Source organism: Peromyscus eremicus, chromosome 3, assembly GCF_949786415.1.
Source record: "Peromyscus eremicus chromosome 3, PerEre_H2_v1, whole genome shotgun sequence".
In the NCBI taxonomy this organism is placed as follows: Eukaryota; Metazoa; Chordata; class Mammalia; order Rodentia; family Cricetidae; genus Peromyscus; species Peromyscus eremicus.
The window spans coordinates 53,007,364-53,033,308 of NC_081418.1; the positions used below are offsets into that span (position 1 = coordinate 53,007,364).

At 40.0% G+C, this 25,945-nt stretch overlaps 1 protein-coding gene across 1 annotated transcript; it reads left to right on the forward strand.

Annotated features, from left to right (window-relative positions):
* Nucleotides 1–200: 200 nt before the first annotated feature.
* Nucleotides 201–6,520, forward strand: Pip (prolactin induced protein). The gene is made up of 4 exons (XM_059256586.1): nucleotides 201–452; nucleotides 2,477–2,588; nucleotides 5,890–6,004; nucleotides 6,296–6,520. Exons 1-4 carry the CDS (start codon nucleotides 364–366, stop codon nucleotides 6,418–6,420), a joined length of 441 nt encoding a protein of 146 aa, XP_059112569.1. The 5' UTR covers nucleotides 201–363; the 3' UTR covers nucleotides 6,421–6,520.
* Nucleotides 6,521–25,945: the final 19,425 nt, after the last annotated feature.

The following is a 25,945-nucleotide window of genomic DNA, read 5'->3' on the forward strand; positions in this document are numbered from 1 at the left end:
CAAATGTTCACTGCCTGCCAAGACCAAACCAGCAGTGACTTAAGGTAAGGAACAGGACAGAGAAGCAAATGAGAAAGAAGAAAAACATGCCTGTAAGCCAAGAAAGAGCCTTTAAAGATCTCTGATGCGAAGAATACAAGGAAGTTCAATCATGTATATTCCAACAATTTAATTGAATGATGATATTTATTCCATAGAAAAAACAAACTTCTCCTCAACAAGGAAGGACCATGAGTACAGCAAATGATTAAGCGATTCACTTCATGGACCTACCTGCCAGCTTTCCTGCTTCCTTGATCTGTATATAAAAACCTGTGCTGCGCACCAATAACCCTACTGCTCTGGTGTCCTGTTTTCAACACCATGCACAGCCTCTTGTGCCAGTTCAGTGCTGCCACCCTCTTCCTGGTCCTGTGCCTGCAGCTGGGAATCAACAAGGCTGAGGATAGCACGTGAGTCAAACCCTTCTTTTCTTTGGCAGGAAAGCCATAGAGGGGCTTCCCTCCTGACCTGGAAGCCTGCACACACTTTTCTATAGATTTTTAGACTGCAAAGATCTCTAGCCTTGGAAGCTTGCATGGACCTCGTGACAGGTTCCATTCTCTTAGTAGGCTTCATACATTCCCTTCACATTTCCTCTAGGTGTATAGGCTTGCCTAAGAAATAAAGACCCCACTGTATATGAGTTTTCTATAAACAATTAGTTTTACTCTCTTTGATCTACTCATTGTTCAAAATTTTACTCAGTTTACCTCAAAAAGGTAAAAAAAAAAAAAGTCTGTGAGTTCTAGCAACCCCTTCAGATGTCTCTGGTAGTCCTCACTGAGAATGAGAGCTTTTGACACTGACCCATAGTCTCAGGCTGAGCTAGCCAAACAAGCATCATAGATATCATTCCTACGATAAAACCAGAAGACAAACACTGGGACCTTTAGTCACACTCACACTGAGACCTGGAGGCTACCATACAGAGAGTCCCTGTTTGAAGAAAGTGGGAAAGTTGAAGGAGTAGAATGAAGTAAGAAATGAAGCCAGACTCGGTCGGGGGTGGGGAAGCAGAGTTACCCAATTAAACTGGAGATCTCTACATTTGCAGCAGCCTAGGCTGCTGGCTTTATGGATTATGAGCCTTTGGGTGCTCTGGGAAACTTGGCCAAATGTCTTATCCTAGTGGAAATGTCAAGGTTTTAAGTAGCTCTGATGCAAGCATCCTGAGAAGCCCTGAAGTTCCAGTTCAGATGGCTTTCTTCCCGGGCCAGAGGGAAGGAAGCCCATGTTGAAATAAGCTTTACGATTAAGGTGACTAGGTCATCGCAGCTGGTCAACAACTCTCCTGTTTATTATTGAATACCTACCTTGTATGGAACCCTTATCCTAAGAAAAAAACTGGCATGGTTAACTGCTATAGCTAATCTGGCCATCCTACCAACCCTAAACTCATTCACAAAACAGAAATTTTGAAGACACCTGGTCTTCATGTATCTTTCCTAGGAACGAGTCCTAGAGCAGTTGGTACAAGAATTAAATTGTAACATGTTTTGCCCTAGGAAATGGAGCTATGAATAATGCTGTCTAAGAATTTTTTTCTACCCCACTAACCACCAAAGGACCTTAGCCAAGTTTCTTTATAAAGAAGAAGCAACCCTCTTGGCCCTGAACAGCCTTTGTTGACTAGAGAGCAACACTTGCCTCTTTGCTTCATCTCAGGTTCTTTTTCTCAGCTGTGGTGTGTTCACAATTACAATATGTACAGATTTCCTGTAAACCTAAATAGATATACATTCTTAGGCTGTATCCAGAAATCATAAAGGAAGATCTTCAAGGAAGATCTATGAACTCCTCCAGTGTGGAGTTGTTTACATGGTTCTGTGGATATGAAGTTCTCTCCTATGGATGACTTGACTCTTTCATTCCATTCAGTAGACAAGGACCTAATAAACTGTATGGCAGTGGTTCTCAACCTTCCTAATGCTATAGCCCTTTACTACAGCTCCTCATGTGTTGGTGATCCTCCCCCAACAGCCATAAAATTATCTTTGTTGCCTCTTCATAACTGTAATTTTACTGCTGTTATGAATTGTAATGTAAATACCTAGGGTTTCTCATAGTCTTGCGTGACTCCTGTGAAAGGGTCATTCAACTCCTCAAAGGGGTCATGGCTCACAGGTTGAGAACTACTGCTGTAACTTGTTAGGAAACGACATGAGACAGTAGATAGTTTTCTACTTTAAAATTTGTTATTTGAAACTGGAAAAAAAAAGATGCTCCATTTTAAACAATATGTCTGTTGCTTAATTAAACAAAGGTAAACATTCAAACCAGCTGACACACAAAGACTACTGAGGATTTTGATGATCAGCAGTTGCTTCAAGCTATATAACTCCCACCGCTGCTCTGTTCCCATGCCTCCTTCCAGCTTGATGCTTTTTTGTGTGTGCAGGTGTCTGATCTCTGTGCCCTGTTTTTCTCTTCCTAGAAATATTCGAAAACCACTTAATTTTTATTTAGACGTTCCAAATTCTGCAGTGTCAGGCGAGGAGATCACTGTGAAACTTGGACTTGAGACAGAATATAGAGAATGTTTAGTGGTAAGTAGATGTATGGGACAGTGACTCCAAGTCAAAAACTGATTCCTGAGTTATAAATATGATTGAATTCATCTTTTATGTTAATACTGCATGATAAAAAATAATAAAAGAAAATCCTCATACATGTTTTGTTACCTGAATCTCAGAACTATGTTAAGAACTTGTAGCAGGTGATGATTCCCATTTCACAGATGAAGAAACCCCAGTCCAGAGGAGTCTAGGAAGTAAAAGAGTGAGAAAGAAAGAGGAGGAAAAGTGGTAGTGTTTCCTCCAGGGTCCTAAGCACGACTGGATTTTGATAAGGGCTTTTGGGAACAGGGTTTTCATAAGAACATCCTGCAACCACAGCCATAGGTTAGAGCAAAGGTAAGAAGAGAACATGGCTGAGCTGGTTCTTCTTCTCCAATAATACCCCAAGCTGAGCCTGCTTTCCTCTTGGCCTTCCTCTGCCTCCTGACCTGACAAGATCAAATCCCCAGGGTCTACAGAAGGGGGTTCCCAGCTCTATACCCTGAACAACCTGAAGATAGAACACAACATTATGCTACACTTCCCTACAGCATGACTTTCTTACTTCAAGTGAGAACTCAAGAACAATGATCAAATTAAGAAACAAAATAGTACCAGGAGAAGACCATTCATTATAATATAATCAAGAAATAGCCTCATCCTGATTAAAGAAAGATTCTTGGACATATTGCAAACATATATCACAGCCTTTATCAATTTTTTTCTGTTTGCAAGACAAGAACATGAACTATGCTTGCTAATGTGGGTGCAGGATGGAGGTTGATTCCTAGTTTTGCAATTTGTGTTTTGTTAGTCATAATCACAGATGATGTTGAGGAAAATGTTTATACAAGAAATACAAAAAAGGCGTCTGTAATAAAGATAGTTTCTGGTGATGACAAACAATGAAAGTCTATTTGTACCCTTAAAAAGTTAATGTAATAATTGTGTTGAGCTCAATAAAATGGCATGTGATATTATAGTGAATAAATTTCTGATTTTAAGAATCATGCTTCTAATACAAAAGAGTGAACTTATTAAAAAAAAAAAAGCCCTCCTGAGGAGAAGCAAAAGGAGTAAAAATACTTTAAACAGTAACTGTTTTTCAACCAAGATTTGTGTAATAGGAAATTTCATCAGTTTGTTTTGAGCAGCCTTGTTATTTTGCTCTGCCTAGCCTCAAACTCATTATGAGCTCAAAGTAGATGGTTTCCCTGGTCCTCCTGCATCAGATTTTCAAGTATTGGGATTATAGATATAGACTATAGCCATCCCATCCTGCACCAAACAATTTTTAAAGATTTTTTGTGTGTGAGCATGAGTGTTTTATGTACCATGCATGTGCCTGGTGCCTGTAGAGGCCAGAAGAGGAAGCTGGATACCCTGAAACTGAGGTCTCAGGTGTTTGTGAGCTGCTGTTTGGGTGCTAAGAACTGAACCTGGATCTTCTACAAAAGTAGCAAAAGCTCTTAGCCACTGAACCATCTCTCCAGCCCACCAAACAATTTATTTTTATTTAGAGCTTTCTGAGGTAGGGTGTGAGAGAGGATCAACATATGACTATAACTATAAAGTATATTTATATTCTAAAAAATTTGAGGAATATATTTCTTTTTATGATTGAACATTGTAAACCCTCTTTTTATAGTAATTACAATGTTTTCCAACTGAACATTTAACAATGATTAGTCTTGGGCTAACATTTATTCATTTTAGAATTAAAACAGAATAGCATATACCTGTGATTATATGCTTGAACATAAGGACCAGATAGTTCTTTAGGACTGGAGAGAACTCGTGATGAACCACGATCTTCAGCATCTTTGTGCAACAGACCATTTTCCTGATCTCATTAAGTCTATAACTTACTTAACAGAAAACTTCTTCTAAGGGCAAAATGTACACTTCATTATATGAGAAACTACCATTTTTAATAATGATGATAAAATTACCCAATACAGTAATCTATGTGTTTATTAATGGATGACTCCCAAATCTAACACATATGAAATGCAAGCAAAGTTAAATTCACCTTATAAAGACACTGTCTGGGATAGTTGTGGCTGGCTCAACTTAAAGAAGGAAGTACTGGGATGGCCTTTGACTTTGTACCACAGGTAATGTGTAGGCACATGCACTGGACTCTGATTCATTGTTTCACTCACACAATTTCTAAAAATTCTAACTCATGAAGAGCTCTTGTGTCAAATATAATGAAAAGGAAACAAGACCTTCTCTCAATACCAGAATGGAACTCTCTCTAAGATGTCCGCATCCCCATGCTACTAACAGGATGTTAAATCTCATTGAAAGGCATTTTCCACATCATTTCTCACACTTACCAAATTCTATTCACAGGTCCTTCTGGGTAGACCATCCCTAAGACAAAACTCCTATGTTAGGTCCCAGAAACAGGAGTCGATATGTCCAATTATCTGAGGTCTTATGTTGACAGGCACTCTTAAGTTTGAAAAGCAAGGAAATTGGACCTTCTGCTGACTCCCCAGGAGAGGCCTTGCCTTGGAGGAGGTGGGGATGGGGGGGGAGGATTGGGGGAAGGTTGAGGGCGGGAGGAGGGAAGGGAGGGGCATCTGTGGCTGGTATGTAAAATGAATAGAAAATTTTTTAATAATAAAAAATTAACTAGCAAAAAAAAGCAAAAAAGAAAGAAAGAAAGAAAGGAAGAAAGGAAGGAAGGAAGGAAGGAAGGAAGGAAGGAAGAAAGAAAGAAAGAAAGAAAGAAAGAAAGAAAGAAAGAAAGAAAGAAAAGAAGTTGGCCTTAAGAATTCTTTGCTTATCTAATAGTGGCCAGACATGGGCAGAGGGAGTAACTTTTAATTTTACAGTTGGAATACATGGGAGCAAGAGATTAATTCAATTGTCTAGAGTTAGAAGGAGCTACAGTGGGGTTTGGCCATCATTCTCACAAAGCCTTTGTCTCAGCATGTACATTTAAAGAGCTGGGCTGCCATCTCACTGGGTCCCAGAGTAAAAACTCACACAAGTCATTCCCAAGAACTGTAGCTGATACCAAAAGCAAACCTTCCCCCAGGAGACAGCCACAGTAGGCTTAATCTCCTTGCCTGGTGGATTCACGTACATCCTCCTGAATCTTATACTCAGACTTCTCAGGCATGAGTCTGAAGGTGTGAAGAGGGAAAGCCTGTGGAATGATAATACAATGATGAATATAAAGTCTATGTGCCACTAATCTATCTCAGCTATTTCCTCTCTTGTATTGTCCTCGTCTTCCCATTTTCTGGACTAACAGTAGGCCATCTCTCCCCACCAGGTCAAAGCTTACCTTGTAAGTTCTACCCCAATGGACGGTAGCTTCAGCTATAACCAAACCCGCTGCCTCTGTAATGATTATGGAATTACCTTCTACTGGGACTTTACAGTCCACCGTAAGTAAAAAGAACTACCTGCCAAAGAGAAAACATTAGAAACAAATATGGCCGCAGAACTTCCATGTGGAAGAGTAGAAAGGCAAGGTGGTGGGTGGAAAGGAAGCCCATGAGGACAATTCCCGGGTTCTAAAGCTGTAGAAAGCTTTGGGTAAGAAAGACTAAATAGGATATTGATTTGCAAATGATTTGAGGAAACTAAATGCCAGGAGGCAGTTACCTGGTCCTGGCAGGAAAAAAAGGAGAACCCTAAAGTGTCTGAGAGATTGTCTTTGTCTTCATCTCTTCCAGAAACTGTCAGATTTGCAATAGTGGTTGAAATTATTAAGGAAAGAAACATCTGCCCTAATGATGTGGCAGTGGTGCCCATCAATGGAGACAGGTATTACACTTATCATACCGTGTTTGTGAGCTAATGGAAGCCTCTTATGTCTCTGAAAACCAATGTAATTTTTCTCTAAGTAAAATTGACTGGAATATCCATGACAGTGGTTAAATAAAATTCTTACAAGCGTCTCCATGTATTACTGTGTCTTGCCACCAAAATCCTCGTCAAAGTCAGCAAAGTAACCCAAATTTCTTACATTATTCTCTCAACGAACCATTATTGCGATTTTTATGAGTTCTTACTATGCATTGACATAAAAAGGAAAAGAAGGACTGGAGCGTTACCTCAGTGTGTAATGTGCTTGCCACACAGGTGTGAGGATCTGGCTTTGAATCCTAAGAACCCATATAAAGCCAGAAATGGTAGCACACATTTGTGATCCCAGTGCTTCTACAGTGAGACAGGAGCCAGAGATAGAAGTCTCCCCAGAAGTTCTTGAACAAACTAGCTGGGTGTGTGAAGTAGTGAAGAACTGTGGATGTTCTCTTAAACTGGTAGACATCAAGGACCAACACTTGATAATGTCCTTTGTTCTTCATAAGCATTCCATAGCACAGTGGCCAGCACGCTCACCCATAAACACAAATCACACAAACCCACAACAAAAAAACTTTCAAAGGAAGGAAGAAGAACTAGAGAAGGGAAGATGTGAGAACGATGGCCAAACCCCAGCTGCAGCCCCTTCTAACTCTCTCTCAAAGAGTAGAAAGGTGATGACTGTGGTGGTCCAAAGACTCAACAAATCAGAGGGAGAGTCAGGGCAGGGAGTCAAGCTCTACATTGCTTGGCTTTTCTCCATCCCATTGCCCTCCAGGAACTCCACCTTCAGATTCCAAGAGATGGGAGTGATTTGAAACCAGGGAGCTGGGACAGTCTGTGGTCCTTGCCATGAACTGCAGCATTGTGTGATATTCTGTTGCTTCTTCTCAACCAGTTATAAGCAAGAAGCTGTGACTATCTGGAGCAGTGGATACACCTTTGCCTATGGACCTCAGGCATAGCAAATGTGACTGGCCATGAATGAAGGCAAAGAGCCCTTAGGTGCTTCCTCTGAGAGGCCCCACTACTTCTTTTTGGTAGAAGTGAGACATGAGCAAGGGTAACAAAGTAGGTGAAGCAAATTCTAGAAGATGGAAAAGCAGATCAAGAGCCCAAAGCATGAAAAGGTAGCATATGTCTGGTACTGAGCATGAGTAAGTGGAAGGGCTAAAGAAGATGCTACAAGAAGGATCAGAATCAGAACAGACTGTATATATCTAGACAAGAAAATGAACCATGTCCTCTAGGCCAGTAATCCTAAATGAGGATCCGAATCCTGGAAAGGGAAAGAAAGTTGTTCAAAAGATTATCTGAGATGTTATTAGGGCACTAACACGGAATGCATGTGTCAAATATGGGCACTGAAGCCCGTACTTCCTTCTGAAGGCAAGGCATTGTCTTCTATAAAGATTTACATCTCTGCAGAGGGGACAAAGCTGATTCCTTTTAGAGTGCCCTTCCTCAAGGTACTTTTTCCTGGTATACTGGTTTTCAACACCTGCATTAGACATTGTCCCTGAACAACCCTCTCTTTAGCCTGGTTGTGGCAGATTATTACCATTCTGAAGATATTTGTTATTTCCCAGGACTAAGACTATCAGTTAGTCTTGTTTTGTGTCTGTAATCATTTCCCTGAGCCTTTGCTTCAATTTTGTATCTGCTGTAAAAAAAACTCAGAAAGTCACATTTAAAGTGTAATTTGAATTGTCTAGTACCCTCAATGTATGCTTTTTAGCTTTTTCTTAATGTTTGAAGCAGACTAGCTGTGAAGTAAACATCTCTTAATATTTTACATTAAGAAGAAATTAATAGTCTTCAATTTTAGTTAACATTATCATATATATATATATATGTATACATATATATATATAGTCTCTTTGCAGCATGCTTAGGCTTTCTGGCTTGGTCCTAATTCCTTTCTATTTCCATTTTGGAACAATATTTACTTAAAGACAAAACTACCATTTAAACTTCTTTCTCATCTGAAAATATTTTTTTTCTTTAATTTTCGGTAGCTTAAAGCCCAGGTTGAGTCCAACCTCTACTGCACCATTTCCACTATATGATGAGTTAAAGTTCTTCCCATCAAATTCATAATTTGTAGCTCTGAACAGTGTATGCACATAGCCCCTTGTTTCTTGTGGTGTTAAGTATTGGATCTTTATAGCGTCCACATGCATGCGACAAACTTCTTTTCTGCGAAATAGTTCTCTATGGGATGACATCATTTTAGAAGCCTGTTGGTCAAATCTGCAACCTTCTTCTTGGTTTTACTAAACTGTTACTAATATCACTACTTTGCAATATATGCTTATTCATCCAAAGCATCTGCCAGATGATATTGAAAAATACAGTCTGATTATGTAAAAGTTTGATCCTTCTGAAGAACCTCCTACCCTGTTTTATTCTCTAGATATTGCTCAATCTTGAGTTCTTTTCTATCTACAAAGTAAGAATGATTAAATACAACGTTCCTAAGAACAATAGATATTGCTTCCAAAATCTATTTTTTGGGCAGGTCTACTTAGCACTCCCATGATTTTATTAGATTTAGGTTTTTACAAAATTTAAATCCCCAGTCCATTAAATACCTAAAATCCTCTCTGTTAGATAGCCCTTACATACCTGTAATGTACAAGTATCTAGAAAGATGTCTATGGTGTCTATCTGTTGCTTCCTATGCCAGAGATTCTAACACAAGATGAACTACCAACCTATAAATTAGTACTGTATCCTGAAGCATGCATGTCAGTGTATCCAAGTGGTACAGTTTCAATGTTAACATCACATTGAAATATCCTCCTGCTTTAAAAAATAAGAAGGAAATTGTCATTTTGAACAACATAGATATATATGGAAGGCCTCATATCATAGACTTTCCCCCATCCATTTTAGCATGTCTATTTTTGTTATCCCTGTACCATTCATGTTTAAGTCTTAAGGGTGTAGCTTTTGACATTTCTAGCAGATACAGGCTCACAGCAAACTCCCTGATCCTCTGGCTCTTAGTCTTTCCACTGCCCTCCCCCCTTACTGATCCTTAGTTGCAGGAGTTGTTTTACCATACACAAAGAACTACAGGCCACTAAGGAATACTGAGAGAGGGAAAAATAGTCTTCCCCAGGAAAGAGCACACCAATTCATTACCCAATACCAAATGGTCAGTCCTGAAGAAATACATAGAAATAACATAATACATACTGAGCAAGTTATCTTTAGGAATATATATGCACACACATATATGCATATAACAACAATGAAAAAAGAGGCTATCAATTTGAAAGAGAGCAAGCAAGGATATACAGGAAGGTTTGGAGGGATGAAAGGGAAGGGCAAATGATGTAATTATATTATAATCTCAAAAATAAAAGAAATATTTTTTAATCCTGAAAGGCACTAGACTAGATAACAAAAGTCAACCAGAAGTAAAAATCCTGTATGTTTCTACTTATAAGAGATCATTGAAATAGTCAAAGTCATAGAGACGAAGATTCTCCATGCTTGACACTGTGGATGCCTAGAAAAAGAAGTTTTTCAGGTCCTTTTTATGTCTTTGCCTAGCCCAGTGTCTATATTGCTATGCCCAACAATTCCTACCAGCCGCTATGGGAACCTTCTCTAGCCCAGTAAGAGTGGAGTGTTGTCAGATACACGAGAGCCAGAAATGGTTCAATGGGGGGAAAAAGCACTTCAAAACCCTAGAAAGTCTTCAGCACTTACTTAGCATAGATCTAGAAAGTCTCATTTCTCTGGAGTAAATAGAAATACTGTTTTCACCATTGATTGCCAACTATTTCCCTCGGGATTGTGCTATGGTTTCACTGTAGTAAGTAGCTTCCCTCCTCTATCTCTAATTCCTTGCACAAGTCAACATCACATTTTGTAGCTAGTATTCTCCACATTTTCAGAAGGAAATATCCCATTTAAATCTTAGTCTTAAAGTCCTCACTTGGAGCACACTACATGAAGTATCCAGAATCTTCAAGAAAGATATAAAATAAGCTGGGGTGCCATCAGCTCCTGAAGGAAGGCAGAGGAATAAAAAAGTATTTCACCTTATCAGAAACCAGAACATTAAAATATTATAGACCAGTTCTATGGATATCTTTTGGATGTGGACACTTTAGTTAAGGCCATACTTTTATGAAACTGAATAAAATCAAAATAAACTTCATTGAAATGTTATGCTTCTGTTAAAAATTGTGGTAGAGATAAGAGTAAGCAGATAGTATATTGGGGAAAAATAACCTATAGCCAGCACTTAAATTGTTAATAAAATATGCATCCCTGAAAGGATCAAAACTTGCAAAATCAATAATATCAACACAAAGCAAAAACCTTGTTCTGTAGACTGGGAAACCAAACACCCAGAACAATATGGAAGCTGTCAAGTATAGTGAGAGAAAATCCCCCCTGGTTTAAGAGAGACACTCCAAGCTCCAATTTTAAGACATAAGAGACAGAAATCTAAATATCTATCCAATAGTAATCTAGCAGAAGAATAGAGAATGAAGCAGAGAAAAGCCAAAAGAAATAAAAAGGGATAATAACCCAATAAGAAACATTGGAAAGAAAAAAATGTATGCAGCAAAAAATGCAATTAAGTGACCTTCCATGAAATGGACTCAGTAAAGAAAATGGTATAGTTGCCGTGAACTGAGCTTTGCCAAGGAAATACATGTCAGGACACCATATACCAAGTGCCCAGAGAGTTAGAGAGAGAACCCTATGCTGCAGAAAACACAAGCCAGAGGCTGAATTCATTTTGCCTGGAAAGGCAAGTGCAGCAAAGCAGGCGTGTGGGCATTGCACCAGAAGAGAAGCACTGGCATTCAAAGTGAAGAGTCACATCATCTAACCTCCATTATTGTAAGGTTTCATAAAAGTGTAAACTTAGCTGAGGGTCTACACCATCTCATCTCAGTAAAAATGGCAATCATGAGGAATCTTGGCAAGGATGTGAGGAAAGAGAAACCTCTATTCATTGCTAGTGGGGGTGTAAACTGGTGATGCTGCTATGAAAACCAGCGTGGTGGTTTCCAAAAGTTAAAGATAGAACTTGTAGCAGGAAGTTTTCCTGTGTTCTGCCTGGCCCCACAGCTACTCAGTCCCAAGTAAACACACAGAGGCTTATGTTAGTTACAAACTGTATGGCCTGTGACTCAGGCTCATTATTAACTAACTCATAACTTAATTCAATCCATTTCTATTAATCTATGTTTTGCTACCTGGCTTCCTGGCATTACCTGCTCTCTCTCACATCTTGCTTCTCCTGGCGGCAGCTCACAGTGCCTGCCCCAACCCAGTCTTTCTCCTCTCTCTCTATCCCTCTCGGATTTCCCACCTGGCTCCATTCTGCCCTTCCATAGGCCAATGCAGCTTTATTTATTAACCAATGGCAGCAAAACAAATTCACAGCTAAAAGAAAGACATTCCACAGCAAGAACTACCCAAGTTCAGCTCTAAAACTGGTGGGTGACCACCCAAATGATTCTATACTTTATCACAGAGAATCTTGCATAGTTTTGCTTATTGCTTCTCTATTCACAAGAACAAGGATATGGAATCAGCCTAGATGCCCATCAATGCATAAATGAATAACAAAAATGCAGTACATACACTCAGTGAAAATTTATTCATCCATAAAAAGTGGAAATATGAAAATTTCAGGAAAATAGATGGCTCTTGAAATTATTTTATTATATAAGGTAACACAGACTTAGACAAATATGCCATGTACTCTTATTTCCACATTCTAGTTATTGACATTTATAATATTAACATTACATGTATACGCACAAACACAGGCATAAATGTTGGGATAGTTCATGAAACTGGAACATGGATCATGAGAGGAAAAAAGTTCAAATGAAAGGAAGAAGGTAGCAGAATACAAACGGCATGAACATGGAAAGAGGACTTTCGTAGTTGGAGGTTTACACAGTTGAGAGGGGATGGAGGAGGGGAGCAGGGAGGAGGACCAACTAAAACAAAGTGCATCTGAAAATGCTATAACTTCTACTATATGCTAACATTTAAAATATAAAAAAATGCTGTAACTTAGAAGGCAGTTAGGTTTCCCATAAGTATATCAGTTTAAGCCTTTTTCCTTAATTTCCCAGTATTAAAATGTACCAGAATGGGTTCGACATTTCCATTTTGTACTCCAACTATGCCAAGGTTTTCTCTTGGAGAATATGAGGTGCCTTCCTCAAATGAAATCACATCTGGCTCTTTCCTGTAGTTTTCCAGAAATATTAAAACGATTCCCTAATGATTCTCTGAATTTGATGGGAACATTTTGTAATATGTCGCCATTTCACCTCTAATTTTGGTCATTTAGATCTCATCTCCTACACTCAGTTTAGCTGAATGTTTTTCAATTTTATTTTTTTCCAAAGAAAATAATCTTTTTGTGGTTCTTTTTCTTGCTCTTTAAGTCTCCATTCTATTAATGTCTGTCTTGACTTTGTTATTTCTTTTGCCACCTACACTTTTAGGGTTTAGCTTTTTTCTGGTTTTCTTTTTAGAACTTGAAGTGTGATGTGTTTTTTATTTGAGATCATTCTGATAAACATTCATAGCTACCATGTCTTTCATGCTTGTGGGAAGCAAATGACTGGAAGAACTTGTTTTGTTTCTTAGTCTAAGACAGAGTTATCAGCATGTTTGCACAAACTGCCATAACCTCTCTTTGTCTTGGATCTTTTCTGTTGGACTGGTAACTCCACTTTAGTTCCAGTTACCAGACACTTTGCTTTTGTTTTAGCTAATGACATTGCCAAAGTCTACAAGTGTATTTTAAAAATTTTATTTATTTATTTACTGTGTGTGTGTGTGTGTGTGTGTGTGTGTGTGTGTGTGTGTGTTGTGAAGACTTATCTGTGGAAGTCAGAGGACAATTTTCTGGAGTCACTTCTTTTCCGACATCTGTGGGATATAAAAATCGAACTCAGCTCACCAGGCTTGGTGCCACCTTGTCAGTCCTACAAATGAAGTTTTTATGGCATAGAAGATTTTATTTATCTGGGCAATCCCCAAGGTGCTTTATATAACTTGTCTCATTTCTAGCCCTTCCTCAACACACACACAGCAGCTTTGCCATTTGGACTCTTGTTCCAAATGAGAGACTATGTCTGTCTCCTTAAAACAAAGCCCAAGGAGGAAAGTGAGTTTTCTTTTAGTTGTTCAAAACAGAATTTACTTGGAATATAATAGGGGCTCAGCTAATGTGCGGTTTAATCATGATAACAAATTAAGAGTTTAAACTAAATAACACTGGGTAAAAGTTTTTGTAGGGAAGGAAATTCAGCTACAGAGCTAGTTCCAACCTGTGTACCCTACACTCCTCAGGCACTCATTTCCAATTTAGGGTCAAGTGGCTTCAGCAACTCTCATAAAGAAAATCTGTAAGAAAAAAAACATGTTTTTATTTTTTGAATCTTTGTCCCTTTTGTTAAACATAGATTCTTTTCTCATACAATATAATCTGGATGTAGTTTCCCCTCCCTCTACTTGTCCCAGCTCCCAGTTCCTCCCCACCTCTCCTCCCATTCAGATCCCTCTCTGTCTTTCAAAAGAAAAGAACAGACTTCTAAGAGATAATAACCAAACATGACAAAATAAAATATAAGATAAAGTAAAAACCATCACATCAAGGCTAGACAAGGAGAAGGTAAAGAGTCCCAAGAGCAAGCACAAAATATGAAACCTAGTTGTTCACAAACTCCGGAGTCCCATACAAATACTAAGCTGAAGGCTATAATATATACACAGAGGACCTGGTGCAGACCCATGCAGGCCCTGTGCATACTGCTTCAGTCTCTGTGAGTTCATATGAGTCTTGCTCAGCTGATTCAGAGAGCCTTGCTCTCCTGGGGTCCTCCCTCCTCTCTTGCTCTTATATTCTTTCTGCCTCCCCTTCCTCTGGGTTCCCTGAGCTCTGAGGGGATGGATTTGATGGAGATATCCAATTTAGAGCTGTATGTTCTAAAGACTCACTCTCTCTGCATAATGTCACTGTGGGTTTCTGCATCTGTGCCCATCTGCTGCATGAGGAAGCTTCTCTGATGATGGCTGAATAAAACACTGATCTACGCGTATTGCAGAATATCATTGGAAGTCATTTTATTGACACTTATTTTTTTCAGATCAGTAGTGTTTGATTTTACCCTGGGCCTATGGACTATCTAGTCTCTTGTTCTTAGTCACTCAAACAGTGTCAGTTATGGGTTCCATCTCTCGGAGTGGGTGTAAGTCAAATCAGACATTGGCTGGCTACTCCCACAAGTTCTGAGCTACCATTGCCCTAGCGTATCTTGTGTGCAGGACAGATTCTAGGTCAAAGGTTTCATGGCTGGGTTGATGATTTTGTTTCTCTTTTGGTAGCCCGCAGAGTACCTTCCTGCACCAAAGACACTAGAGCACTAGGAGTGAAGGCTCTAGGTAGGCACCAGCTTGATTTCTCCAAGTTCAATGAGTTGTGGGGGTACCGTCCTCAGCAATGGGGCCCTGCTGTCAGCTTGCTGACAGCAACTCATTTTCTTAGCAAATACCTGGGTTGTTTGGGGATTTCTGTGGGATCTCCTTGTAATTCAATTAAATGTAACCCAGCCCTAGTACTGGAAGCCTCCTTTGGTGAAAGAGATGACCAGTTGGGGACTCTGTATCTTCCATTATTAGGAGACCTCATTGGGATCACCTTCATACAACCTGCCCCTAAGAGAATAGATTATATGGGTGGACTTGGGGCAGGTGGGGACAGGACCAGGAAAATCAGGTGAGGAGGAGGAAGGAAGATAAAGTTGAGGGAAGGAATGCAGGGAGAAAGAAACCACATTTTTGAAAAATCAGTCCTATGATAAAAAATGCTTATGTTGCGGGGAAGAGGTGGTGTGAAATAAGATTTGACTATAAGGTGTTTAAAGAAGTCAATTGGGTGCTTAGAATAAGTAGGCCAACATCAGAATCTAGGGAAAAAATAATTTTTAAAAAACTGGGGCGGTGGTGGCGCATGCCTTTAATCCCAGCACTTGGGAGGCAGAGGCAGGCAGATCGTTGTGAGTTCGAGGACAGCCTGGTCTACAGAGCAAGATCCAGGAAAGGTGCAAAGCGACACAGAGAAACCCTGTCTCAAAAAAAAAAAAAAAAAACCTGAACTGTGATGTTGACTAAGAGAGAAAATGAATTTTCATATATCCAAGAGATAAGAACTATGAAAGTAGAGCATGGAACACTGGATGAATCATTAACTACTGACATGGCCACACGAGTTTCCCCAGAGGAAAATACTAGTCATTACTTTCTTTCTGCAGCGAGCATTCAAGGACCAATCAAAAGCTATGTGAGGAATCTGGAAAGATTTGTAAGTATCTATTTGACTACTAGATGTGTGAGGGAAGAACGTGTGAGGCCTAGATGATCTCTGCTTTCCAACTTAAAGGTTCACCTGCACTTGTTTGGTTTTATGTCAGAGTCACCTCAAGTTAAGAGTCAAGCAGAAAATCTAACAATGAAAACATCATCAGCCAAAATGGAAGGCAGAATTAGTGAAAATGGAGGTTTATTAGGAAAACATAACAATGAATTACAGTGGAGATGAAGGTAAGTAACACAGGACACAGAGTTAAAGATATGAGGACAATGATGAATATATGGTGGCTTGTCAATTTCTGACCAGTAAAAAAAAAATCAAACTACAAATACCAAAGAAAGCTTGAGCGATGGTAAAAAACAAAGCAAAACCCCATGTTACCTGACATATCACAGCATGTACTCTCCTAGAAACCAGAGACAAACATCCAAGTGAAAAGCCATTTTAACATAATCTGCAGTAGCTTTTGTAGGGCAAAGGATATGGTCAACAAGGCAAAGTGACAGCCTACAGAATGGGAAAGATCTTCACCAATCCCACATCTGACAGAGGACTGATATCCAGAATATATAAGGAACTCAAGAAATTAGACATCAAAATGCCCAACAGTCCAATTAAGAAATGGGCTATAGAACTAAACAGAGAATTCTCAACAGAGGAAACTCAAATGGCTGAAAGACATTTAAGGAATTGCTCAACATCCCTAATCATCAGGGAAATGCAAATCAAAACAACTCTGAGATACCACCTTACGCATGTCAGAATGGCTAAGATCAAAAACACTGAAGACACCTCATGCTGGAGAGGATGTGGAGCTAGGGGAACTCTCCTCCACTGCTGGTGGGAATGCAAGCTTGTACAACCACTTTGGAAATCAATAAGGCGATTTCTTAGAAAATTGGGAATCCATCTCCCCCAAGATCCAGCTATACCACTCTTGGGCATATACCCAAGGAATGCTCAACCACACCACAAGAGCACTTGTTCAGCTATGTTCATATCAGCATTGTTTGTAATAGCCAGAACATGGAAACAACCTAGATGCCCTTCAACTGAAGAATGGATAAACAAAATGTGGTACATATACACAATGGAATACTACTCAGCAGAGAAAAACAATGACATCATGAGGTTTGCAGACAAATGGATGGATCTAGAAAAAATCATCCTGAGTGAGGTATCCCAGACTCAGAAAGACAAACATGGTATGTACTCACTCATAACAGGATACTAGATGTGGAACAAGGATGACTGGACTGCTACTCACATCACCAGGCAGGCTACCTGGAAAACAGGACCCCAAGAAAGACACAGGGATCGCCCAATGACAGAGAAATGGAATGAGATCTACATGAACAGCCTGGACATGAGTGGGGGTAGTGAAGGGCGAGGGTCAAGGGAAAGAGAGCTTGGGTGAGTGGGAGATCCCAGCTGGATCAACAACAGAGAGGGAGAACAAAGAATAGGAGACCATGGTAAATGAAGACCACATGAGAATAGGAAGAAACAAAGTGCTAGAGAGGCCCACAGAAATCCACAAAGATACCCCCACAACAGACTGCTGGCAATGGTCGAGAGACAGTCCGAACTGACCTACTCTGGTGATGGGATGGCCAAGCACCCTAATTGTCGTGCTAGAAACCTCATCCAACTACTGAGGGATCTGGATGCAGAGATCCATGACTAGGCCCCAGGTGGATCTCTGGGAGTCCAATTAGCGAGAATGAGGAGGGTTTATATGAGCGAGAATTGTTGAGACCAAGGTCGGATAAAGCACAGAGACAAATAGCCAAACAAACGGAAACACATGAAATATGAACCAATGGCTGAGGGGTCACCAACTGGATCAGGCCCTCGGAGTGGGTGAGACAGTTGATTGGCCTGATCTGTTTGGGAGGCATCCAGGCAGTGGCACCGGGTCCTGTGCTCATTGCATGAGTCGGCTGTTTGAAACCTGGGGCCTATGCAGGGTCCCTTGGCTCGGCCTGGGAGGAGGGGACTGGACCTACCTGGACTGAGTCCACCAGGTTGATCTCAGTCTGTGGGGAAGGCTTTGCCTGGAGGAGATTGGAATGGGGGGCAGGCTGGGGGGAAGGTGAGGGGGGCGGGAGGGGGGAGAACAAGGGAATCTGTGGCTGATATGTAGAACTGAATTGTATTGCAAAATAAAAATTAAAAAAAAAAAAAAGAATTATAGTTGAACCTGATTTTTGACAAAGAAGCCAAAACTGTACAATGGGGAGAAAAAAGCATCTTCAACAAATGGTGCTGGCATAACTGGATGTCAACATGTAGAAGATTGCAAATAGATCCATATCTGTCACCATGCACAAAACTCAAGTCCAAGTGGATCAAAGACCTCAACATAAATCCAGTTACACTGAACCTGAGAGAAGAGAAAGTAGGAAGTAGTCTTGAATGCACTGGCACAGGAGACCACTTCCTAAATATAACACCAGTAGCACAGACACTGAGAGCAACAATCAATCAATGGGACCTTCTGAAACTGAGAAACTTCTGTAAGGCAAAGGACACGGTAAATAAGACAAAATGACAGCCTACAGAATGGGAAAAGATTTTCACCAACCCCACATCTGACAGAGGGCTGGTTTCCAAAATATATAAAGAATCCAAGAAACTAGACATCAAAATAACAAACAATCCAATTTAAAAAATGGAATATAGAGCTAAACAGGGGATTCTCAAAGGAAGAATTTCAAATGGCCGAAAGACATTTAAGGAATTGCTCAAAATATTCTTGACTCTAAGACACAGTTTCAAGAATTTGTAATATTCTATTACTAGGACACTAATTAGTTTATTCATTTATTTACTCTGGTATTGGATGTTTATTATGTAGCAGATGCATGTCTGTGCTCTCAGCACCAACTTAGAAACACACCTTGGAAAAGGCCATTACCAAATATGGCTTCTTAAACTAAGCCCCTAAAACTATGACTCGAGATTCAATTTTTTTACTTTATTATGTTCCCAGTCTGTAGCACTGACAATAGAAAATGCACTGATGTTGCTTTATTTCTTTAATAACCAGATTTTATCTTATCAATAAGTTATTGGTCAAGTTCTACAGGATGGAAGCTTTTATTATCTCAGCATAATAAAGTGATTATTAAACAGTGTAAAATTAAATTTTCAAGATTTAAGGGTCCAATGTTTATTAATGTACAAAACAAATTTTAAAATCAAAAGATAGAAACAGTCCATTTCTAGGGGCTGACAAGCTACATCATCTGCAAAGTAAGAGGAGAGGGTGGCTATTTTGTGAAGAAAAAAGTGGATATATTGGTCCTGTTTTGAAGAAAGGTATGGGGCATGTTTCACCTCTGACTCAAAAAGAAAAGCATTAATAAGTCCCCTAAATAGAAAGATAAACTGTACATATTCATGAATGACAGAAGCACATCCCCTTGTATCTATTCAGATTAAATTTACAGTCATAGAAATCACCACTGTGTGATAGATATGCCCTCTCAGAATAGGAAGGGCAGCACATACCTTAATATGCAACATGAAAGTAATCTTTAAAGGGCAGAGGCTAATTTCATGACTCAAGAAACAAGGATGTGTTAGCTGTTGAGTCCAAGATAAATAAGTTACAATCTGTATATGCCAGGTTAGGTATGTAATAAGGGACTTAGTGGGAGGGACAGATCTCCACCTAGGGGGAATAGAATAGATTGTTATAGATGGATGAAGGACAGAGTCTGGAACAGGATGGTCAAATGAGGGGGGAGAGGGACGAGGGGGCTGTGAAGAAATATAAGGAGGGAGAGGTAAAATTAAGGGCCATGTGAGGGATCTTATGCGAGTCTAATACAGTAGAACCACTCTAATAAATATATATATGAGGGATGTAGATGGAACAGCCAAAAAGAAAAAATCCAAAAATCAGGAAGACAGAACCCCAAATGAATATCTCTTGTCACCAAATGAAGCTTCCAATATTGGCGCTGGGTTACATTTAGTCCATTTGTTGGCCTAATGAGACCAATTGGACCCCATAAAACCCAAGGTATTGTAAGGCTATTGGTTGCTCTCCATAAACTGACAGGAAGGTGGTATTCTTGAAGATGACACCATCACAATTCATTGAACATAGATCAGTCAAGCTGATGCCTCCTTAAATCCCTCACCACATAAGGACTAGATTTCATGGCAGTGGAAGGGACTCTGCCCATGATCAAAGAGAAAAGTAACACCAACCCAGCTACAATGGTGATTGCATCCAAGATATGATGGTGCCATGGTAACAAACTAGTCTGAGAAACCAACCAGTATCTGTCTTGAATAAAGCCCACTCCATGTGAGATGGAAATCACACCAAGCACTGTGTGCGTCAACAAGACCTGAGACTGGATAGGCCAGGATCCACAGGGAAAATCAAATACTACTGTTCTGCTTAAGGAACATAGCAATAAAACGACTCCTAACAATATTCTGCTGTACTCATAGACAATGCCTTTCTCAGCCCTCATCAGAGCAGCGCCCTCCTGCGGCAGATGGGAACAAATACAGAGACTTTCAGCTAGAGCATATGCAGAGAGGAAGAGATCCTGGAAACTCAACTCTAAACAGGACATCTCCACTCAAACTCCTCCCATCAGGACTTAGGGAACCCTGTGGAAGAGGAGGTGAAAAGAGTCCCACAGCATACTGCAGATGGTGAGACCACGGTCCATCTACTGAGGGGAAGCACAGATGTGGAGTGGGGCCAGACTAGCCCTGAGAAGAGCTGCACTGCATGTGTTTCACAGGGCAGAGCTGGAGAGGGAGGAATGCCCCATCCATCTGGATTCCAGAAGATCACATGAGTACCAGATGCTGGACATTGGGCTGTAGGATTTGGATTATTATAGCTGGATTTTGGTATTGTTATCATCTTAAAATTTTTGTGCTCCAGCTCTTCTCTTGTGGAATAAGAAAATATCTAATTTTTTGTTTGTTTTACCAGACCCAATTAATAAACTTTTGTTTTATTTGTTTTTTAGAGACCTTGTACTTTTGAGTTGTTGTAATTTTTAAAGATTGTGGGATTTTTAAAACTTATACTGTGTTTTATATTATGATATTATCATAAGAATTTGGGGAACAAAAATAAATGGTTATGATGTTCAAAAAAAAAAAAGAAAAAAAAGAAACAAGGATGTATCCAAGAAAGATGCTATATCAAAATAACACTTGCTGACAGCCAGGAACTCATAACAGGACCAAGGTAGGAAACGTTGTTCCAGAGTCATTAGTTACCTTAACATCCTACTAAGTATCTGACTTAACATCCTACTAAAAGGTTCAGAGGGTGAAGTAGTCTTTAGAAATGAAATATATATATTTCATTTATATATATATATATATATATATATATATATATATATATACCCAAAAAATAAGGTGAAGAGCAATTAGAGGAAGACACCTTATAATCCATGTGTGGCCTATGAACATGCATGCACAGGTGAGAATACCCACCCCAAAATATATATATATATATATATATATATATATATATATATATATATATATATTTCTACATTAATATATATTAGATTAGATAATTAATAAATATAGAGAGGATTATATTACAACAAATATTTAAAAGCTTTTGGATATAAATGAGAATTTCTGAAAAACAAAATTACAAAAGACTAAGAGTGTACTTTGCTCCACAAGAAACTGCATCAAAATTAACATGCTTATGGAATGTTTTGATCAATGGGAAATTCTCAAAAGGAAAACTTGTGTTACATGCAAGTCAAATATTTAAATGTCAAAAATAAGTCAGGTCTGGGTAGATGGCTCAGTGGTATGCTTACTGTTAAGTCTCAAACCTAAGACAATGCCTGGGTGCCTATTTAACATATCAAAGTGGACCTGGCCGCCAGATTCACCAAGCATCCCTCAGTCTCTACCTGTTAAAGGGTATGGCTGGCATACCCTGCCTCTTACCCTGAACTTCCCTAGCCTAGGGGCTAAGCTGCTCTTCCCCAAATTGACCTTTCCTATATAATCCAGCCATTTTTGTTATCTGGCCCTTTCATCTAACCTTTACTTTGCTGGCTCTCCCTTTTCGCCTTAAAGTTTGCCTGGAGATCAGAGTGCAGAGCTAGCCACTAGAGGCCAGGCAGCCTTGGCACACACCTTTAATCCCAGCACTTGGGAGGAGGAAACAGAAAGTGATGTGGCTGAGCAGAAGAGGAAGTGATAAGGCTTCAGCCTGAAAATTCCACAGAGATAAGAAGTCTCTCTAGTGGCTCGCTCCTTTACTAATCTTTCAGCATTTACCCCAGTACCTGGCTCCAAGTTTTTATTCAGACCAACTAGAATTTGTGCTACACCTCTCCCTTCTCCCTTTCCCCCTCCTCTCTCCCCTCTCCTCTCCCCCTCCCTTTTCTCCTTTTCTCTCCCCTCTCTCCTCTCCCCTCTCCCTTTTCTCCTCTCCCTTCCCCCCTCTCTTCACATGGCCCAGCAAAGGGTCATGTTCATTCTGGACTCTGCCAGATGTGCCTGCCTCTGGCTATGCTCTCCCTTTTGTCTGCAATAAACCTTCTCCTCCACCATACCTACCTAGGGGCAGTCATGTTCTTCCTTTTATTTCTTTTTTTTTTTTTTTCATTCACTTACAGCACAGACTTGTGAGCTTGGATTTGAATCTTCATCATTCATGTGAAGCATTGAAAGTGGCTGAATGTACCTATGGCCCCAGTATCTGGGAAAAGTTTTCAAAGACAATACAAGCCAACTCCAGGTACCTGGTGGCAGCCAGTGTAGATGAAACAGGGAGCTCTAGGTTCAGTATCACACCTTGTTCAAAAAATAAGGTGGAGAGACATAGAGGAAGAAACCCACTTCTGGCCTCCAAATATGCATGCACAGGTGAGAATACCCACCCACACATGTACACAAGTGTAAACTACACACACATACACACACACACACACACACACACACACACAAAAAAAAAAAAAAAAAAAAAAAAAAAAAGGAAAACAAGATTTCACTCACAGGGAAGCCCAAGATTGCTCAGAAGAATTTGGTCATTGACGTGCAAAGAGGCTGAAATGCCAGTTAGGGCCACCTTTCAGGTTGGCAAGCCTAGGTTTTGACACCAGTTCTGAGAGCTTGACTGTGCTCTTACTTCAACAGTGCAAGAATTTTTCAACACCACAAGAACCTGTCCACTATTCAGAAGCAGAGAGGCAGAGAAGGTGCCTTTGCTATATAACTTAACAGAAACACCCAACTCAGTGACTAGGTAAGACACCCTACCATCTACACTTCTTTGTGTTCCAAGTTAATTATGCCAATGCCCCATCTGCCCCATCCCCCAAAATGAAAGAAATCTCACTTTCTTACTACTGCTTAAATAAATAAAAAGAGACACAGTAGGTTGAATGAGAAATGTTCCTAATAGGCAACAGTGTTAGAACAATTAGTCCATAGCTGGTGGTGCTGTTTGGAAAGGTTATGGAACTTTGGGAGGTAGAGCCTTGCTGGAGGAAACGCATGGCTGAGGGTGGGGTTTGAGAGTTTATAGCCTCCCCTCACTTCCGGTTCACTCTTTCTGCTTCCTGTATGGTTGAAGATGTGATCTCTCAGCTTCCAGCTCTTTTTACCATGCTGCCACTTGCTACCCACCATGGTGAGTCTTCCCACCATTATGGACTCTTCTTTCTGGAACTGTAAGCCCAAATAAATGTTTCCCAAAGTTGCTTGTGATTGTGCTAGTTTTAGCACAGCAACAAAAAGGAACATGTTTCTGAGAAGGCCAGGCAAACACCATGACAGGCTCCTAATAACTCAGTTAAGAACCAGGCCTCAGTCCCTGCCTCTTAAAACTGGACAGACAGTTTCTGAGGAAGCCAGGTACACAGAGCAATCAATCACCAATGCCCCCTGACAGTAAGGATGAGGAGAATTGCATGTACTAGGCCTGGACCAACGCCGCCCCCCCCCCAGGTACCTCAAGGCAATAACCAAATAAGGACAAAGCCTGGGACTTGTCCAGACTTGCCCAAGAATGGAAAAACTATGGCCTTAGCCAACTCCTGCTAGCTCTAACCAATTAGAAATGTATTAACATGATTGTCACTTGTATAAGCCAGTTGTAGATAAAATGATCTATTTGACCCTGAAACTCCCCTTAGCTGTGCTTAAAAGGAGCTTACACATCCCTATCAAGGTCAGCGCCATTTTGTATGTACAGGTGAGCGACCCCACATGCATGCTGGTGTAATAAATGCTCTTAGTAATTGAATCATGACTGGTGATCTTTTATAGGACTTCTCATGGATCCTAACATCTCCAACTTTACTGTATGAATTATATGATTATAAAGTCAAATTATATCAGAGCTTCTCATATGTGGCACTTGCTGTGTCTTCTAGTGTCTTGTTTTGTCATATAGCTAAGGTACTTGCAGATCTCTTCTAGTGACCTATTAGCTCCTCCTTGAGCTTTCTCTGCTGCCCTCAAATCCCCAGATTACCAACACACACACTCAACTTTGAAACATAAACAAGCTAGGAGAAGGATAAGACTTTAAAGTAAGTAGGTTTTGCTTTTTACAATAGATAAGTGAATTTCCTAAATTATAAATAACACCTCCAGAGATTGTTAATCCCACCAGTTAAGAATAAGACTACTACTATATATAATCTTCAAGTCAAATTTGAAGTAAGCTTTAATTAAATACTAGCCAGGAAGATGGACTCTAGCCAGGTCCTTTCCTGGGTTCCCAGAAAATGGCCATGTCACATTTTGCAGGGGCTTAAAAAGGCCAGGGCCACCATCTTTCCCATCAGGTCCAATCGGAAGCAAGCACATACCTCCTGCCCACATGTGATCAAGCACATCTGGTGCAGATGTCTCAAACAAACATAGGACAAACAGGAACTTAAGACTTAACTGCAAACAGAACTCTTAACCTACAGGGTATATTTTTTCTGCTTTGGTCTCACAGTACCCCCTTGAAGCTTCTTGTTGCTGTTACTAATTTTTTTAATTTAAGAATTTTTTTTATTCATTTTACATACCAACCACAGATTCCCCCTGAGGCCTCTGCAAGTGGCACATTAAGCTGAGTGGTGGATTTAGTCCTTGCTAGTACCAAAAAAAAAAAAAAAAAAAAAAAAAAAAAAGAGGTTTCTGGGCTACACACTGCTTTGATAGAAGCATAGACCCACTATTTCTGAAAGTTGATGGATGCTACATTTTAAAGCAATAGGCTCAAGGTAATATAAAAAATAAGCCACGTAAAGATGGCTACCACACAGAGAATCCGGATTATGTTCTCTTTGATATTCGTAACTAGAGAAAAACATTTGATCATAAAAGCTGTTGAGTTAAACCAATATGGATATTTTAAAGGTACCTTGACTTCAAAATTTGGATGTAAGGATATGTTGCTTTGGAAAGGAGGCTCTGCTTTTGTTTCCACAGAAAGCCAAAGGCTATGGATTTGTTCCAGATTAAGATACATCAGGTTTGACCAGCCAAGACCACCTAAAAGGTCTCTGATGACACCAAGGCCTATATGATCCAACATCCAGGACTGTTTCAAGGCAACTGGCTCAGACGATACACCCTCATGGGCTACTCCATGATCCTAAAATTTTCTTTATCTCCCCCCTCCAGCAGGAAGTAGTAAGAGAAGCTACGCCCAAATTCCCAAATATACCAAGCTGACTTTGGAGATGTGTAAAGGTTAAAACCTTCCTTTTTAAGAAAAGAAAAGGGGAAGTGCTGTGGGATGGTCTGTATGTCAAATGTGTTGTTGATTGGTCAATCAATAAATCACTGATTGGCCAGTGGCCAGGCAGAAAGTATAGGCGGGACTAACAGAGAGGAGAATTGAGAGAACAGGAAGGCAGAAGAGAGACACTGCCAGCTGCCACGATGACAAACAGCATGTGAAGATGCCAATAAGCCACGAGCCATGTGGCAAGGTATAGATTTATAGAAATGGATTAATTTAAGCTGTAAGAACAGTTAGCAAGAAGCCTGCCACGGCCATACAGTTTGTAAGCAATATAAGTCTCTGTGTTACTTGGTTGGGTCTGAGCGGCTGTGGGACTGGCAGGTGAGAGAGATTTGTACTGACTGTGGGCCAGGCAGGAAAACTTTA